Source organism: Acanthaster planci, linkage group LG18 (genome assembly GCF_054643075.1).
Source record: "Acanthaster planci isolate LZ-2023a linkage group LG18, COTS_SCS, whole genome shotgun sequence".
Classification (NCBI taxonomy): Eukaryota; Metazoa; Echinodermata; class Asteroidea; order Valvatida; family Acanthasteridae; genus Acanthaster; species Acanthaster planci.
In genome coordinates this window covers 2,320,770-2,339,780 of record NC_141794.1, presented here as the reverse complement: position 1 = coordinate 2,339,780, position 19,011 = coordinate 2,320,770, and the positions used below count along the sequence as shown (strand labels likewise).

Below are 19,011 nucleotides of genomic sequence, written 5' to 3'. Positions count from 1 at the left end.
CAACGAACATGTTACACCAGCGAACCAGCGAACACCAAGGGCAGTGCGCGGAAGATTTCGCAACTTAAGGTACCCCGAATCTTCAAGTTTGGAAGAAGACGTTCAAGTCTGTCGTCTTGTTTTATGACGGTTTTTTTTTTTTTTCAAAAAGAAATGAGGTCTTTGTACACTACGTAGGGAAAAAAGAAGTTGTAAAGCTGAGCTGACGCATTGGCAGTTGCACGAGAAAACCAGTGTTACTGTTGAACCGCTTATAACCAATGTGAGTTTTACTATCCAGACTCTCCAAGAATATTGTGGTTTTGGACGAAGAGGCTGTGCTTTTCTTGTCATGGCGTTAAACTACATATCCCACTTTATGAAACAACTACGTCAGAAAGTAAAAATAGGGTCCAAAAACGATCCAAACTAGAGTGGATCAGAGTTGCTCCAACGCATCAACAAAACGACGCCTCTCAAACTCAATTAAAACTTTTTTTTCCGACGGAAGAAACTGGCTTGTCATTCAAATAGCGCAAAGTCAGCTGCGTGGTAATTAAGAAGAGAATTTAATAAAAGAAAACGTGGCTACATCTTGTGCCTTCACGAACTGCCAAACAATTTTCGTGCGAGCAGAGAAGACGGGCGTGTGTTTGAGTCTGGTAGCGGGGGGGGGGGGCATCCGCCGGGCCCGTGTAGCATCAGAAGGGCGGGTGAAACATCAGGACGCTCAACAACAACAGTATTCCGTTACCCCGTCCCCAGGCGGGTCTCGAGGGGACAAACACGGTCACACTCACACACATACACAAGACAGAACACACGGTAGACGGGAAACATAGACACCGGTACGATGTTCCCGGTGCGGCGGGGGGAAAGAGACACGATACACGCCATCCCGTTCGTATACGGCCCACTGCCCACCCGCTACCGGGGCCGTTATAATTTGTTTTAGTTTACAACAATTGATGACAGGGGAAACCTCCTTCATTCGCGCTCAGGAATGATAACATTGCCTGCCCCCTGGGAGATCCAAAATGTAGAAAAAAAAAATAACCGGGGTCTGGCCAGGGCAGGACTGGTGCGGAGAAACGGTTAGAAGTTCTCGACCAATCGCATCGATTGGAGCTCATGAAAAAAATCAACCGAAAAAAACAAAACCAAGCTGAAGAACGGTTGTAGGTCGATAAACTGCAGATTCGTTTTTATTAAAAAAAAAAATCTCTACGTGTTATTGACGTTGAAGAGAAGGTATGAGTGAAGACGTCCGCTAAGTTACACGCTACATGTTTATGCGACTCATAAACTGGAGTACAATCTCCTGTGGCAATGGATCAAAGTTGTATCATTTTCAGCCGTGCCCAAGCAAAACCGAAAAATAGGTCCAATTGCCTCCAGGTGGGCCGATTTGGCTTGGAATTAAAGCACCACTGCAAGGCCTGTTAACTTTACAGAAAAAAAAAATCACTTCAGTATTTGACCAGGTACTTTTTTCTCGAAATAGGGTTTCTACGCCGGATTTGTAAAAACTTCTTAACACAGGACAAGTGAGGGCGCTTGCTTAAACTCGTGTTTGAAGCTGATGTATTATGTTACAAACCACGAATGCCTTTTGGTCGACGATACTCACGCCATTCTCCGATTCGGCTCTGAAAGAACGGCCCTGGTAGACCAGCAAACCTATAGATGACGTTTGCCTAGTTACAGCGAAGTGCGCCCTCATTTTTCTGAAATTCTCGGCTTCCAATAATGAGGGTCGATTACAGCCAAGTTAATGCCCGATTTCACGCAAAACACACCGTTATGATAAATAGTGACTGCAAATACAACGGTTAAATTGCAAGACCGTCCTTAAATTCAAGAAACTTTAAGCTCACCATCCTACTCAAGTCGGTATAAAATGTGATCGGAAGGTTTGCATGGTGGACGTAGCCATGTGGCGATGGTTTACGCTACAGAACCAGGTGAAATCTCTTTTCGTTCTGAGGTTATTGGTCGCGTGTCCCAGACCCCACTCACTACTAAACAAGTACAAGTTTCATAATGATACCGAAAACCTTCTTCACATCAATTATCAACAGTACCCATTTACGCGAAAAGACAAGAATTTATGATCCAATCGAAAGCATAATTATCCCTTACTGTAGGCCTCCGTCTCTCGGAAGATCGCGACAGCCACGCCTCCGTGATGAAGACAGACGCGTGATTCAGGGCCTTCCCTCCTCCCTTCACATCTTCAACACACAAACCACATCTCATTCTGCATCACTTAAGTTTATTGAAGATTAAAACCAGAGCAAGATTAGGATCTGGTGCATATGTACAGCAGTACATATAGCGCCCAACGCCCCGGCTGCAATCCTCCGTGCCCGCAGGTGAAAACTGCACTCGGACCGAAAAAAAAAAAAAAGGAGACGGTGCAGGGAAAAGAGAGGGGAAGAGGGAGATGGTCCGAGGAGCAGAGGAAGATAATCAAGTCTTAGGGAACGGGAGAAGTGGAGGGAACGGCGAAGGGAACACGCGGGGGTATTAAAAAAAAAGACGGCGGCGCGAGGAGCGGAGCTGACCGGGCTGTAGATTGAGAAATTGCCGTGTGTTACGGGGCGCACACGCACTCGCACGCCGCAGTAAAAGCGCGCCAAATTGAATATTTGTGTAATCATCAAATTATCACAATCTGTTTATCCGTGGCGGTGGGAGAGGGTGAACGATCTTACGGACGGGGCCACGCCGGTGGAGACAACCAAGTGGAAAGTGTGGAAAAAACAAGCTGAGGTCCATGTACTAATGCTGAAACACAGCCCGTGAGAGGCGAGAGGATATAATGGATTTGAAGTCTTGGGAAAAAAACACAATGAAAAACAAAATGGATTTTCCTGGTGCGAGAGAATAATTTTTCCGGCCATAGCCTTTAAGAAATCCCTCGGAGAGGGGGGGAGGTGGAAAGTAAAATATTCCCTCAGCGAAAAATCTAATTTTCAGTTCCTACGCTACTTTGTTACAAAGATTACAGGAAAGTCAAAAATTGCAGAAAATGCATACAAACACAATTCTCGAGAAAACACCATTCTTGCAATCAAAATAGGGACTAAATGCTATGAACCTTGAGTCAAATTGATGACGTATCATTTGAAACATTTTAAATCATATTTCACATTACTACTGTACTGCTGTACAGCTTCTATCAGTACGGAAATACAGTGTTTTGACAATCATTTTTAGAGGAATTTGTAACAAGTACATGTATTTATAAAGTATACTTTATCACGAAAAAACTGGTATTTGGCTGGTTATTATTGCAATACAGTCAGGTATCAGTTTCTTTCAGTAAACAGTCTCCTTTGAATCCCTAAAAACCTTTGAGTATTACACATAATAAATCTCACTGACTCCCAATATTAGCCAATTTTTGGATTCTACAATTCTGGTAAGTGCCAATCGGCACGAATGGACGCTATTTACTGCGCCGCCAACGACCACTTCTTACTAAACATGTACACCGTTATACCAATGAGGGCGCACTTTAAGAATAACGGGTATTCAGCCTTATAGTATATTTTAATCAAAGGAGATCACTCTGATTGATAACTCTACGTAAATGGTTTCATAAACTTCGGACCAGCTTATCTTGTTAACTGTGTCTTAAAATGAGTCAGAAAGTCAAGTTTGAATTGTGCATCTACGTTTTGATGATCGGTTTAATTTACAGCCTGTCATCATTTTCCCTTTAAGAAAGGTCAGTTTGATGATTTTTCCCGACATTCGGGTTGGAAACTATGGTCGAGTTCGGGCGGCCTGTTCTTGACACAGGTTTCTTGTTCTCGCGCTCGAACGGCGGGAACACGACTCAAGAACACTGTTCTCGGAACAGGATCACACACCACCTCCTCGTCAGGGTTTTATAGAAACACACGGAAAAACTCGTGAGATTTTGATTTTTGAACAGCTGCAAAAAGTAGAGAGATGGCTTTCAAAGCCAAAGACAATGGGAAGTTTTGCAAAAATTAACATTAATTATTTTCCGTAACACAGAAATGAATAATCCTGTTATATAGAAAAGAATTCAGCCCATCCAAACATTAACTCTCGAATAACGTAGCCTACATAATGGGCGCCGCCATGTTGCATGTCACTAACTACCATCGGTAACTCGTTGTTTGTTCCCGGCGTTCGAGCGGCCGACCCGAGAACAACAAATCGAGCTGTTCGTGAACAAACATACGGGAACAAGCCGCCAGAACTCAGCCCTATACTAGCAGTAATGTTGGGGCGCTATACAGAATTGACATTCCAAATGCTTGTTGGGTTTTCGGAGCTACGGCTAAGACTACTGTCAACGCGTCTCCGCATACTTCGGATATATTGGGAGATGATTTAAATGACATATTTTTGGAAGAATTACACCTCTTACCTCGATACAAATTTAACCATTGATGATCTGTCAAATAGCAGTCCTTGTTAGCAAGTACGAAACTAAACCGGTCCCAACTAGCCGCGACCCAGTGACTTTCCTTGCCGCACGTGTCATAAGTTTTGGACGCAGCCGGCCCTTACTTATTTAGGCTCTTTCAAAAGGGTTTAAAATAAACCTCGTTAATGATTAAAGTTAAATTGACCACAAAAGCCTGAACTTGATATATGAGGAAACTAAATATTCTTTACTCATCAATGAAATTTTCATTTGTTTTTAGAATAACAATACTTTATAAAAATTAACACATTTTGAGCAATTTGGTTTGTAGTATTTATCAATTTTTACCAACTTACCAAGATGGCGACTGCGAGCACGCTTGATACACCTGTAGCGAAAGTACAAATTGATGGATTGGTGAGGGTTTAACTGATATTTATGACTTAAAGATTTAATACCATTGATAATTTATTTTATAAGCTTTCAAGTGTGTGAAAATCTAGAACAGATCTGTTTTCTGACTGGGGAAAAATTCACCCCATCTGGGTTGACGTTTGTGGATTTTCTCGTGCCGTTTCTAGCCTGGTACCCAGACTGGTTCCACAAATTGTCTATTGCGCTGCATTGTAGCCTGTAGCCCCATCGCGCTTTCATCAAACGTGGGCTATTGATCAGTGACAATTTCACCTCTTCTTTTGAAACATGGGCTTTGGCGTATTTTATTCGGAAAAAGAAAGTTGTACACGTTATAGAATCATTCAGGATTGGAGAAAAAGTTTCATGTTCTTAATGCTCATCTTAATCAACAACAACCATGACAACCGGTCATAATCGATCATGATCCTGGACATGATGCTTGGGATTTTAGCAAAGTCTACAGAGTACCATGACCACACAAGTCTTTTCTTTCACTGTTCACCACATTCATTTAGACATTTTAGATGATAATGGCAGAGTGATTGGTTTAGCAAAGCTAGGCCCATTTATTTCACAAGCCTCATATTACTTAAAACATTCCAAGAAGATGTTGGGACTCTTTTGGATAGGGAAAAGAAACCACCACTTGACAGCTCTGCCCCAGTCTGGAATCCACCTCGCAACTGCATGCTCTCATGGTTAACTTGACAACCACTGGGCCACCCGCACGCCCACTTTCATTGGGGAATTGAGCAATAACAATTCGGTGCCAGCTCTTTAACAAAAAAGTGTGACCAGATGTCGGCAAAATATCAGTTTGTTGACTTTCAGGTTTAGTGCAAAAAATGGTGCATTGTTTCATGGAAATGAATACGTTTCCATATCCACCAGGTTGTCTTGAAGATCATCAAGCATTGCGAGGAGGAGGGAGGGAGTGCCGGAGAATTGGTCCAGGGAGTTCTCCTCGGCCTCGTCCAAGATGACACGCTGGAGATAACCAACTGTTTCCCCTTTCCTAAGCACGCCGATGAGGAGAACTTTGATGATGGTAAGAGAGAGGCATAGAAACTGGAAACAAAGTTGCCAAGAAAATGATTATCACCTAAGGCTAAACCAAAAAAGGGTCCGGTTTCTGGTCAGGGGCTGGATCAAAATGTGGTGCCCCACCCCGTTTTTTTTCCCCTTACTTTCTTTGTTCCTAGAAATGATGTACGCATAAACATGGAGGAAGGAACGTGCGACATCCATCGTGACTGCATGCGTATGTACCGCTGCTACCAATGCTGACATAGCCTGGCCCCCTCACTATTTACTATTAAAGAGCATTTTCAGCTTTTAGATGTACACAGGAAATAAGACCACCCCGTTTGTCTGGTTCCCAGGTGTAAATGTATAATATAGAAATGAGGTCATCTGGAAAAAAGTGCCTGGCTAAATGTATGGGGGCCTAGAGGGACTCCTTTACTGTACATATTAATCAACTGTACCCCATCTAAAACACATTAAAATTACTCAATAGCAGGATACCAGTCGTTTGGCAGCTTTTGGACATCGTTTTATACCAAATAAAGAACTTCTTTATTTTGGCAATGGGCAGGTCTATGGCGACGAAACCGGAGACTTTTTTCTTTAGGCCTAACATCAAGGATGCATTTTTGTATTCTTCTGAAAAAAAACCCCTTGCTTAAAAATCAACAAATCCAAGCAAGCCCGAGATGCGTAGATTTATCTTTGGGGTGCTTAAAATGCACCAGATTGCAGGATTTGATTTTTTTTTTTTTCATGGGAACATGCTCCCCAACGCTGGAAAATGCCCCCAACCCCCTAGTCTGGGGATCCCCTTCTGGGATCCCCAAGCCAATGTATGTCGATCTCCCCTTCCAATAATCCTGGGGACGGTCGGCTACGCGTTGTGCAGTTTTAAGTTACAGGGGCACGGCGTCACTTATTTCGTGTGTCCAAATTCCCTCGTCAGTTTTGTACCAGATGGAAATGATGCGTAACCTGCGTCACGTCAACATTGATCACCTCCACGTGGGTTGGTACCAGTCCACGCTGTATGGCACATTCCTCAACAAGGCTCTGCTGGACTCGCAGTTCAACTATCAGCATTCTATTGAGGAGTCGGTGGTGCTCATATACGGTAGGCCTGGCTTCCAAATCTGCTTAACTCAGGTTGTTTCCGTATTTGGGGCAAAGCAAACAAGAACGACCATGTGCAATGCCATACTAAGCAGTCGCTCAGAGTTTTTACAAAAATTGAGCGCATTTTCAAATGCAGCGAATTTCACCTTTTTAAATTCGGTGATAGAATTGGCCTCAGGACGTGCCTTCTCCATGGACATTTGTTTGATGAACTGGCATTAGAGAATGCCACCATTACGACAGCTAATAGCCTACAAGGGACACCGCTGTAGCCACAAATTTTTTGAATCATTGGAAATTTGAATTAGTAGCTCGGGGACAGTGCTGGGCAGGCTACCAGCTTGTGCGAACTCGTACCTAAATATTTATGTTCGTTTCTTCTCAGATCCACTGAAGACATCCAAGTCGACGCTCAGCTTGAAGGCGTACAGGTTAACGAAAAGCGCGATGGAATCCTACAAAGATTACAACTTCTCCACAGATGCGTAAGTTTGCTTCACTGCAACCTTATTCCTCCCAGATCCTTGTGAAAATCTACCAAGATGTTGCAGGAAGTTTTTTTGTCAGGATTGAGTAAGTTAGAGCCTAAACCTTGCAATTTATGTTTACAAGGGGATTTAACTTTAATTCCCAGGGTATGTGTAAAAATCATCTTGAAATTGGAGATTGAAGATTGTTAGAGATAATGTTTCACTGAAGTGCAAAGTCATCTTCAGGGAAGGTCTTTGTTATCTGAAATGCTTTATTTCTTACTTGCAGCCTTAAGAAGACAGGTTTGTGCTACGAGAACGTCTTTGAAGAAATTCCCATCGTCATCCATAACTCTTACCTCGTCAACACCCTGCTCTGCGAGCTGAAGGAACTCGCACCACCGACCGGCGACAACTTCTTGAGCTTATCATCAGGGTAGGTTGCCCACAAAGGGGTGGCAAAACATTATTTTAACATTCATTCCTAAATTCCTATTGGTCGAGAGCCTGTCATGTGGCCAGCCTTTAAACAGTTGATAAATCACCTGATGACCGTGTGCCACTTCAGACAGTATGCGCCGCTTATGCGCCAATCTTCATATAAGGAGATCATTTACAACTGCTCTCAGGAGGAACATGCCATAACACGTCTAGAGGGGTGTTTGAAAAAAGGTCAAATGAAACTGTTGTACAAAATCCTTGGAAAATTATAATTTTGTAAACTGGTTTGACTCGGAAGATATTTATAAAAGGGAATAAATGTATACTTACCCGGTCATTTGTTAAGACTGGATCAGGTGAACGGGCGCTGATATCGTCCCTCGCCTTCGGCCCAGACATTATCAGCATCGATTCTCCTGATCCAGTCTCAAATGAATGCATAAGACCAACCTACTGTATTAAATCATTGCATCGGGACTAGATTAAGTGTTTTACAGTGCTTGTAACCACTACACTGTCACTTTTCATGACGAGGTTAGTAACTAGTTTGAGGCTTTCCAAAGATCAAATTTTCTTAAGAAGCCAACACAACTCTCTTGCGTGTTTAGGTATTTATGTTTTGAGGTTGCTGTGGAAATTTGCAGGCCCTCAGATTTTTTTGTAGGCCCTGTGCACAGTGCCTATCTGATCATCCAGTCTTCTATTGCATAACGTCCCTGTCTTAATGCTGTATTGGCAGGGGCATGTGGCCTAGTGGTTAGGGTTTGATCATATGGTCGGGGGTTCGAATCCAGCTTGTGGCAGCATGGTATGATCTTGGGAAAGTCACTTTACCCTTATGTGCCTCTCTCCACCCAGGACTAAATGAGTACCTGTGAGGGCAGACAGGAGGCATGTGGCCTAGTGGTTAGGGTTTGTAGCTTCTAATCATAGGGTCAGGGGTTCGAATCCAGCTTGTGGCAGCATGTTGTGATCTTGGGCAATTCACTTTGCCCCCGTGTGCCTCTCTCCGCCTAGGAGTAAACGGGTACCTGTGAGATGCCTGATACAGCAGCATCAGGCTGGTACACTCCCCGGAAAGCTGAGATGGTTTTAGGAATGTTCAGATGTTGTGAGCCCAGTGTGCAGGGACAATGATATCATATCAGCGCCTCTGAATCACAGATACGGTGAGATCATGCGCACCTCAGAAAGGCCTTGGTAATATTCTTATCATTCCCAGGAACATGTTGGAGAAGAATTTGGAGTTGCTGATGGACTACGTAGATGACCTCGCTCAGGAAACTAACAAGTACATGAACTACCAGCGGGCCATGACCAAACTTCAACAGAGCAAACAGCAGCACGTGTACAAACGGGTGAGTTGTCCGAGGCAGATCTCTCAGAGGTTGGCGTCGCAGGCGATGCTTCGTGTATGTCCATCTTTGTGCACTCCTGTGGCCAAATTTTGTGAGGGAATCCAAAAGGGAGAGGGGCTTAATGTTGTTTTGAACAAGAAGTGGGTTGGAGAAAAGAAAGTTGTTTTACTTCTAAGCTCTAACTGGTAACCTGTCCCTGACAGGGTCAGCAACGACTTTAAGTCATGTACAAGTCGTGGTGTGGTTTTTTGAGTCTGGAGTCGCTGTAGTATTACTCTCGTGTGTCAGGCAAGCATTTTTTTTTTCGTGTGCCCGTCTGATTGTAAGTCGGCTCTTGTCGTCCATGTCGCCACAGCAACAAGAGAACCAAGCCAGGCAGCAGAGAGGCGAGCCCCCGCTCCCCGAGGAAGACCTGTCCAAGCTCTTCAAGCCCCCCCAGCCCCCGCTGCGACTGGAGAGCCTGCTGATGGCCGGCCAGATGAAGAACTACACCTCAGAGATCAACCGCATGGCAGCGTCCAGCTTCGGCAAGCTGTTCATGGCCGACGCCCTGCAGACCAAAAGTCCCAGTACATAGGATAGAGAGGGGGGGTGCGTCCAGCTTTGACAAGCTGTACAAGGCCAACATCCTTGCAAACCAAGGGTCTTAGCACGTAGGAATATATATCGAGTTACAACTTCATCTCGTTTGTCCCTATCTCAGACTCAATATTCGTTCTTACATGTTTTCCACTGAAACCCAATGTGACCCATTCTGACGATATGAGTCGCCTAAGCCACCCTTGAGTGACAGGTCGTTAGAAGAATCTTGCATCGTGCCAATCAATTATAGACCCTCAACATGTTCACCCTCATTTTGTCCATTTTCATCGGGAAGCCAAACTCATACACGGAAGCAAAAGAGTTCAGTTTGCTCTTGCGAATGCAGACTAAAACAATATTATTGAAAAAAAGTGGCCGTTAGACGCAACTTTGAGAGATCCGGTCACAAATCAAACTCCCCCAAACTCTGGCCTCAGACAAGACAAGTTGAATGTAGTTTCTGCTGACTGATATCATGAATCTAAAGCCATTCACGGAGACAAGTTAAGGTTTGGAAATTCACCGTAGGGAGGAAGAGATTTGGGTTTTCAACACATTTGACCAGCTGTCTGGCAAAGGATTTCCAAGTAACTAATCAATAGGCAGATTCAGAATGATACTAGTGGCCCACATCATAAACCTCCTCATTTAATTTATTTTTCGTAATTCTATATCTGAGCCATCTGTAATAAACTGTTTGTATTGGGGGCAGAGCAAGTGAGAGCTTGTGGTGATAAAACTTAAAAGACCCTCCTCCCTTACCCGCCCCGAGAAAATCCCTCCCGGTGGAATTTCGAAGACATTTATTAGAGTGTCCCAAGTTATTCTTTGGCATAGAAGGTAAACGGAAAAGTTTACCCTTTTGTTATTTTTAAAGTATCGTCAAGATACTATGCTCTTGCTGGTGGTTGTGGAAATAAACAGCAATTATTTTGGTCCCCAAAATCTGTCGAATGAAACGATTAGTCCCATGCTGTGTTTGAATAAAAGAGGAAACATTCACCAGAGGGCGCTGTTTTGAGTCTGTGCGTTTTTGATGTTGTGCCTGTGTCTGTCGGTATTCGCTTTGTTAAACGCCTCTTCTTTTGCATGCTACATTGATATTATTCGTATGTATTGTCACAGTTTGGAGAAATGTAAACCTCGTCGAATTTTACCCCTAACTCTACATTTCTTTCCCAGTCCTTTCATAGAGAGTCGCCTTCCGTGGTGGTTAGTGGTAGCTGACTCGGATGTTAGTAAACGACAGGTAGTGAGTTATTCGTTTGTACTGACTACGACCCATATTTGTAGCAGTGGCGTATCTTAGGGATGACAAACAAAATCCCATTTTGCCCACCCCCCCGGCGATTCAAGGCCTGGGTACGTTACTGTGCTTTACCGACCGCTGGTCGGCAAATAGGCGACTTAGTACAAAGAGCAGACATCGGCTTCAGTTTCTGCCATTTTTACGCCTCGACGATTTGCCCGTTTGAGCACGGTCTAAGATTGTGATTGGAGAGGATCCACCATTGTTTTTAACCCTTTCCACTTTCAGAAATGTTATTTATTCACTGTGCAAGCAAACGGCAGACCCCCCAATCTCCACCCAGCCACATCTCGTCTATCTATGGTTATCTGATTTCTCTAACTACAGGGGGCGCTGCGATTGCAATTGTCAGGCCGAGGCCCTTTCAGAGTGACTTTGGGTAAGTTGAGAGGGACAATTTCTCAACCTCTGGTCGGTTTTGCCTGGTATCCAAAACGCACTTTCTGTATAAAGGTTACCTGGGAAAATCACCCAGTGATCGTATGACGCTCGAACATTCCCCTTGGCTATGTTCGGTTGAAAGTAACGTGCGCATGCAGACGGATGCCGGCGCTGCCCAGCGGCTGCGGTCATTTCCCACTGAACTGAATGTCATCGCCAGCCGCATAGCCAAGCAATCTCTAGGCAGCGACTTTGCTCAACTATCGTGGTTTGCTGCTGACTGTTAAAACGCTGGAGATAAAAGATGAGAATGATAACTCTCAGCCATCTACCAAAAAGCATTTTTTTTCCCTCGATTACCTGTACCTAGACTAAAAGATCAAGTCAACGCAACAAAAACAGCACAACGGCAGGAACGGTAGTAGGGTTTCTAACCAAAAAAAAATTACACTTTATTCACAATCAACGAAAGAAAGCAACACTCATTTCTACTCCGAATGGCAATTGTAACGGCAGGTTCTCAGATGGGTCATACGTGTCACCTTAACCAGGCTCAGAATGACCGCATCTCAGGTTGATTATCAGAAATCAATCATTATAAATACTAGTATAAATAATCAATTGAAAGAAGACCTTTTTTTTTCAGAAAAAAATTATAGTTCCAGGAAGTGAGCCTTCTTAATATAAGTGGTATTGAAATATTCATAAATAGAATAAAAATAATTCAACAATTAGGCTTTTGCATGCAGATTCTGTAATTTACAAATGGATATGAATTCAATGAAAAGGGTTTACTGCCTTTTATGAGACCTTTGAATAAATAAGATCGAAATAATTTAACAATGAGACTCTTACATAATATTCTGTAACGTACAGGTGAACATACATTCAGTGAAAAGGACTTAATACACTGTACATTCAAAACTATTGAGCTTAATTTAATAAAAGAGGACTTTTAATATTTTTGATAATTCGTAGAAACATACATTCGCAAACTGTCAAAATCAGGGGGAACACCTTGCCATTTTCAGACAATTCCTATTTTGAAACGTCTGCAAACGGTGTGCGAGCACGAACACATCCAGTGGATTTGTTTCTCATTGTTACCTTAAGCACACATTAGTGTTCAGCAAATGCGTGGAAACAACACAGAGATTTCCATGCGACAATGAAAACGGTAAATACACAGCGTTTACGATTGAATTAAATCCATAAACAATTGTTGTTGTTGCTGCTGTTGTTGCTGTTGTTGTTGTTGTTGTTGCTGTTGTTGTGTGTTGTTGTTGTTGTTGTTGTTGTTGTTGTTGTTGTTTGTTGTTGTTGTTGTTGTTGTTGTTGTTGTTGTTGTTGTTGTTGTTGTTGTTGTTGTTTATATTGAATACATTTGCTCATTTTAGTGTCTAATCTACTCGCATAATAATGAATACACCTATGCTGTTCACATGACTGTGCCTGCATGTTTTCGCAGGAAGCAAGTCAAAGATGCACTACATTCAGAATAGCAAGAATCCATAGCTTCGTGAAGTATTGATAAATTACTATTTACAACAGTGGTTCTTAATGAAGGATTAAGTTACAAGAAACAAGAAGTTTGCTAAGCTGGTTTGTGAGAGATCGAATTTTGTGCCAGAAGGATTCAAACATCTGCTGCCTCCATGCACCTCTGGAATAAAAGTCATTCGCAAACAAACCGCCTGTCAAAGTAACGAATAATATAGTACATTGTATTTCTATATCTAATAAAAAGAATAGCACAACGTAGCGGAGACATACGAAATGTTTATAGTCTATAGCAGAAATGACCACAAATAGGAGGATAAATGTTTACGACAAGAGTCTAATACAGTCACTAAAATCACAGCCGAGAAACTACACACATTTTACCACAAATCAACTGGTAGAAAGATTACTACATTTTCACTGACGCTACAACATTTTGGAATGTATTCTCGCACGATAATATATGTGATTATACAAATTCACATAGATTGACAAAGATATTAGTTTAATATTGCACCTTCCCGGCCTTACAACTCGTAACAATAGTTTCGTATTTCATACTAGCTATTATTACTAGTAATATTGATTGCTATTTACATTAGTTGAATAAACTTAATTTAAATTCTACTCTAAAGAATTATGAGCACATTTGATTACCCGGCTATCGTTTGCTGTAATCGTGTGCACGTGTTGCGCCAACAAGTCTACATGTTACTCATCACGTGACGTGGTCACTTGTTGAGTGACGTGACGTCACTCACACGTGACTTAACAACAGTGAACGATAGGCAAGCATTCGACCTCGCTCAGTACTGCGCCTTAATCCCGGTATTAAAGTGAAAATATAAAGCACCGCGTGTTTAATAAAGCGTAGATGATAACAGCCATGAAGCAGCTGCTCAGCACATACTTATTAGCAACATGAACTACACAAGAATTATATCTGTATTTCAGTTACTAAATGCAGTATTTAAATACATGCCGTTCATTGTTTGACAGAAGATAGTGCCGATGACAGCGTACCGATTTTACGAATACTCCGAACTCACCTCACAATGGTGTAATTTATCCAAGTCTTCGAATCTGATTATGAATGAGATGATTGCAGTTTTTTCTCGGCAGCTGTTTACACCATTGACCTGAGTGTTATTACCATTTCCATTACTATAGACCGCTAATGATCTCTAAACTATACTCAATACTATGATTAGTTAAGCTAGTTGTCTAGTTATGTTAATCTCTACTTCGGTTATAGGCAGCGTTTGAGCGGGTTAAAGTAAGTCTGACTTGTCGAGCAGACACACTATACACAGGCAGTATGTGGTTTCTCTAATAAAACACTAGTCTCTGATAAAATAATACTGTTTTTCAATGGTGACGTAACACTTGTTCAAAGCCGGTGCGCCCTCTGTAGATTTCATTTACTCAAGCACTGTTGTGTTTGGAGATTGTGTGTTTTGATCGAGCGAGGAAACAGCGTAATTGCCGCAAAACTAGGGCCTACATGTAATTCTGCTGTTTCAACATTAAAAAAATCCGTGTCCTTTGCAATACTCGCTGAACTGCACCCCCCCCAAAAAAACAAAATTCTATCATTATGTAGACTATCCAGATTCGTGTCTTGCTACAATGAAGAGAGGGCGCTCCAGGTTCAAACAAGAGTCGCATAATCTTTGTCTTATGATTAACATCTCTCTCTAAATGTTGCTTTATTGTGGTGCCCCCGTTCCTTCTTTTTTGTGATTTTTTCATTATTATTATGTTTTTTACATTTGAGTAAACGTCTACAGACCTAGATCTACTTGTAATGAGTTGATTGCTCACAACGGATGAGTGCAGGGCTTATTTTTAGACTCGCTGCCTCGTTGACACAGACGCATCAATGTACATTTCTTCTACTCGCTCTGAACCGACAAATTGATTGACAGATATGCAAAGTCACAGCCTAAGACGAACCGAAGCGTGAACTTACCGTGTCGTGCACTACCACGTCAACACTTACGTAAATGAAGTAATGATCAAGCTCTACACGAAGACTTTGCCGTGGTTAAGAAAAAAAACAGCACTGCAGAACTGTACAAATAAGGCGTGGCAGATTCATTCCAAAACAAATACCGAATTCTTATACACGAAAGAGTCGTCGGAATTTTATCAGCGGCGCCTATGATTACAGTCAACGTGAATACAATAAACGAATCAAAATTTCTAGCTCTATTCAGCAGATAAGTTGAGTTATTTTACAGAACACATCCGGCTTAATGATATTAAGTTAAATAATTACTCCACGGTAATGGGGAAAAATCGGTCTCACGTCATGCACAAAATGTACTAAATAAGTACACACAGTAAGACAATTTCGTCACCACAAAGTCTTCTAATCTACGTTAACTGATATGAGTTGTTGGTTGAACACTTTTGACTTTCACAACCATGCTACGGTCAAAATAGTAAGATCTTAAGAGTTAGAAAAATATTTCAACAATTTTTGTCAGGATTTTTACACGAACGAAATAAAAATGAGTACCTTATCGAGATAGGGCGAAATATTTACATAATGCTGCGTAACATCATTGCGCTGTTTTCAGACAAAGATCATACGTGTATTTAAAACAAATTGCACAGAGAATTTCCATAATTGTCATCACCCACACAACAGTCTGATTATGCTGGGATAGGCAACATTATTTTCAACTCCGAAAAAAAATGCTCGGACATTTTGACAAATTGTTATGACATCCAACATAATGTTGGCATTGTTTCGGATAAATTTACTAAATGAAAAGCGATTCCTAGCAAGGAACCCATTGTGGCAAACCCTGTGTGTACACAGCAGACATCATACCATTGCCCAGGCTGGAGAACCTTTTCTTCGTCTTGTGTCTTCAAGCTCCGCCAGTCATCGCCTTACCTTCCTCGACGAGGACCTGGACCAATCCCTGGTTGTAGGACGAACCCTGCCTCCAAAGGAGCCAATGGCCTGCCTCCTCTCCCTCCGTCAGGCCCTGATGATGATGATGACAGGGGTTGGCCAGACTCCCGTGATCTCGGAGAGCCGAACCGTGTCCCTGGTGTCGCGTGTACCGTGCTCGCAGGGACTATTAGCGGGGCCTGGCTCCGCTTGGCGTGGTCCAATCATCACCGACCCCGTTGTCTGTTCACGATGCGACAGCCGGTGCCTGGCCACACGGCACGGTCATTCGGGCGAAGTTTTTACTGACCCGCTGAATTTTCCCCCAGCCCTGGAACAAAGAATTGTGGTTCCGTGCCTCGTCGTGGTGAGCGGGTGGGTCACGTGACGGTCGCGGGATACCCTCCTGTTACCATGGGAATTGTACCGTCTGTTACCATGTTGATGGTTGCGAGAACAAAGAGGTGCAATTAATGTGCTCGTGCGCTGTGGCCGTTCTCGATGTCACCACCCAAGGAACAATGATTAGTCTCTTGTAGCGCACACAACGTTCATGTAAAAAAGCATGTTCCAAAACACGACATGAGCTGTCTTGAAATGTGATACAATGCAGCTGAAAATGATCCCATTCCAAAGTCCACTCTTCATTGATGGATAGATAGCCAGGGTTTATCGGGAAATGAAGAAAGTTTAGTGTTTGGACCATTCGTAAACAGTTCATGCTGGTCGGGGAACCTTGTGTGCGACTGCAGGTCTATGGAAACGAATTTGTTGATACAGAGTCACTGCATGTCTGCGTTGTGTAAAATGCTGTCTTCGCTGACGCAGTTGGAATTAGTGCCTGTTAAATGTCATTTCATAGAAGTGGGATCAAAGAGGCCATGTTTCCCCTCTGAGAAGGGAGAAAAACTCGTGAAACGGCCGCTTGCTGTTATCCCTCAATTTCTGTGCAACACGAGACTGGTTTCATTTTAATAATCGATACTTTGGTGGACGTGTTCAGACCCTCGCGCAGTCATCGCGCATCTCGACCTGTTTTTATCGATTCTCATGTCGTCTGCACACGGGGTTTCCAAATTCAATATGTTCGTAGTGACAGATGTCGGGGTTTAAATGACGTCACTGATAACAATGGCCAAGATGGCGGCTGCATCGGGAACAGACGACTGATGAGTGTTAAAAAGGAACTTTCAAATTGCCTCTGCGTAGGCAACATTGAAAAACAGTCAAACAGCATTTTATACATCGATGCGTGTTCATGTTGACATTATAAACTCCGCGTTGTCTGTGACGAACAAAACAAAAATATGCAAACAAGAAAAAAGGGTCTTTGAAATAGATGGTGATCGAAATTTCCAGTTCCCAGTTTGGTCATGTCCATGTTACACCGCATGAGGATTTCAGATGGGTCATAGGGTCATTGTTTTGGGACTGACGGGAACACTCACGTGCAATATTGCTTCTCAAAATCGCCGGCAGAAGCAACCCGCCTGCTTCCTTCTCGCTTCGAAGATGCGTTGCTATAGTAACACAGCAGCGGTCCTCCAAAGACACCATACCCCGTCTCATGTTGGTCAGCGTCATCTCCGTCTTGGCTGCGGTGGAACACACGAAGGGGTACAGCTCGGAGGTGTAGCGGTTCAGCCCCGTGAAGGCCTCGCCCAGGCACACCCCGTCCTTGTAGTAAGTCAGCGTCCCCTTGATCCCGTCAAAGAGGAGCCCCAGCGTGGTCGGCTGTTTCTCGGGGAAGGGATCGGTGAAGGGCCGGGAGGTCCCCCCATGCCACAGCAACCCTTTGTGGGACAGCCCCCAGCTCTGGTCGTTCTCCCCAAGCATATTGACGAACTCGTCGACATGGAGCCGGGTCCGCCTCGTGCCGATGCCGAACATCATACTGGTGCCGAATACCCGGTGCGACAGCTTTAGCTCCCAGTAGAACCGGCCCCGGTTCAGCACCCGGGTGCCCCGCACCCCGGCCGTGCCGTTGGACCAGTTGGGGTGGAACACGGCAGTCTCGTTCCGGGCACCCTGGAGTTTGACCTCGTGCGACTTTTCGGTGGCGCTCCAAGACCAGAAATCCTCACATCCTTCGTGCAGCAGCGGCGGAGCGGCCGCCATTTTGGATAATTTGGGTTGATGATTAAAAATGCGCAGGCACAAGCGCGGAGCGGTTAGCAAGGTGGTTGGTTTTTTTTCCTGTGCGCAGCGCTACGGCTATCGCCCGTGCCAGACAGACGAACGGGCAGAAATTCCCGGAGGTTTAATGCGCCGATGTTTCCAACCCTGGTGCCGGCACATTGCTGGCCCAAGGTTTTCACTGCCAGCTTTTCATCCCAGAGACACAATTCGGGGAGCTACACTGTGCTCCGCGTCGCAGAGCGACCGCCGATGTGATGTGAGGCCTTCTCCGTCGAATATGGCGTTTTTTATAACGAAACGGCCGAATCTGCTCCAGCCCGCATATGCAAGTGTCCGTTAATTGCATTTGCGTGCCGTGAACTCGTGTTGAGGCGGCATGGCGCCCGCTGATTGGTCGTCGCTCAACCAAGTCGTGTGCGGGTCGTGTCTGCTCTACATATTCAAACAGTTCTCAGCGCATCTACTCCAGTGTTCAGCCCTCCGATACCCCTACAATTTCCAATCCCCTCTGTCAACATAATCAATATACGGGCCCTTGTCTCACCCATTCACACAATTCTTTCCGTCTTTGCTGCAAAGAGCCATCACAAATACCCCTGTCCTTTTTTTTTTTTTTAATTTTCATTGGGAAATCTTTTGTCTGGGCTCGCTGCAGTCGTTTCCGGCGATGGCAGTGTGCCGGTGCGACGCATACGGAGTCCGGGATTTGGAGAGCGAGCTGACGAGGAGGGGGGGGACAAAGACTGAGTCTGGTCCCTTGGCATATGGCTCGCCATCACGGTGCCCGTCAGCTACCAGAAAGACCCGGTCAATATTCATAAGCGAGATGCGGTCCTGACTAGGACCACAAACATAACCACAAACAAGCCCCGATCAGTTTGTTCGGGTAGACCAAATGGTAGACCGTTCTTTGTTTCCCTAGCCTTCCATCCAGAAGTGAACTTTTCATGACTCTATTTTCATTCCAGCCA

At 43.9% G+C, this 19,011-nt stretch overlaps 3 protein-coding genes across 3 annotated transcripts in view; 1 reads left to right on the top strand and 2 right to left on the bottom strand.

Moving 5' to 3' along the window:
* Nucleotides 1-4,502, bottom strand: part of LOC110978520 (transcription factor AP-2-epsilon-like) — a 163,558-nt gene extending 159,056 nt beyond the window's left edge. Inside the window, exon 1 of the mRNA XM_087148396.1 lies at nucleotides 4,391-4,502. The gene's annotated coding sequence lies outside the window, so the exon portion shown is untranslated. The remainder of the gene's footprint in view (nucleotides 1-4,390) is intronic.
* Nucleotides 4,503-4,710: 208 nt separating this feature from the next.
* eif3h (eukaryotic translation initiation factor 3 subunit H) lies at nucleotides 4,711-10,810 on the top strand. Its single transcript, XM_022237325.2, has 7 exons — nucleotides 4,711-4,807; nucleotides 5,699-5,855; nucleotides 6,783-6,950; nucleotides 7,338-7,437; nucleotides 7,712-7,858; nucleotides 9,086-9,221; nucleotides 9,577-10,810. The coding sequence occupies exons 1-7, from the start codon at nucleotides 4,751-4,753 to the stop codon at nucleotides 9,796-9,798; spliced, it is 987 nt and encodes a 328-aa protein (XP_022093017.1). The 5' UTR covers nucleotides 4,711-4,750; the 3' UTR covers nucleotides 9,799-10,810.
* A 1,105-nt stretch (nucleotides 10,811-11,915) lies between these two features.
* LOC110979931 (SPRY domain-containing SOCS box protein 3-like) lies at nucleotides 11,916-18,365 on the bottom strand. The gene has a single exon (XM_022236124.2). It carries the CDS (start codon nucleotides 18,017-18,019, stop codon nucleotides 17,273-17,275), a length of 747 nt encoding a protein of 248 aa, XP_022091816.2. The 5' UTR covers nucleotides 18,020-18,365; the 3' UTR covers nucleotides 11,916-17,272.
* Nucleotides 18,366-19,011: the final 646 nt, after the last annotated feature.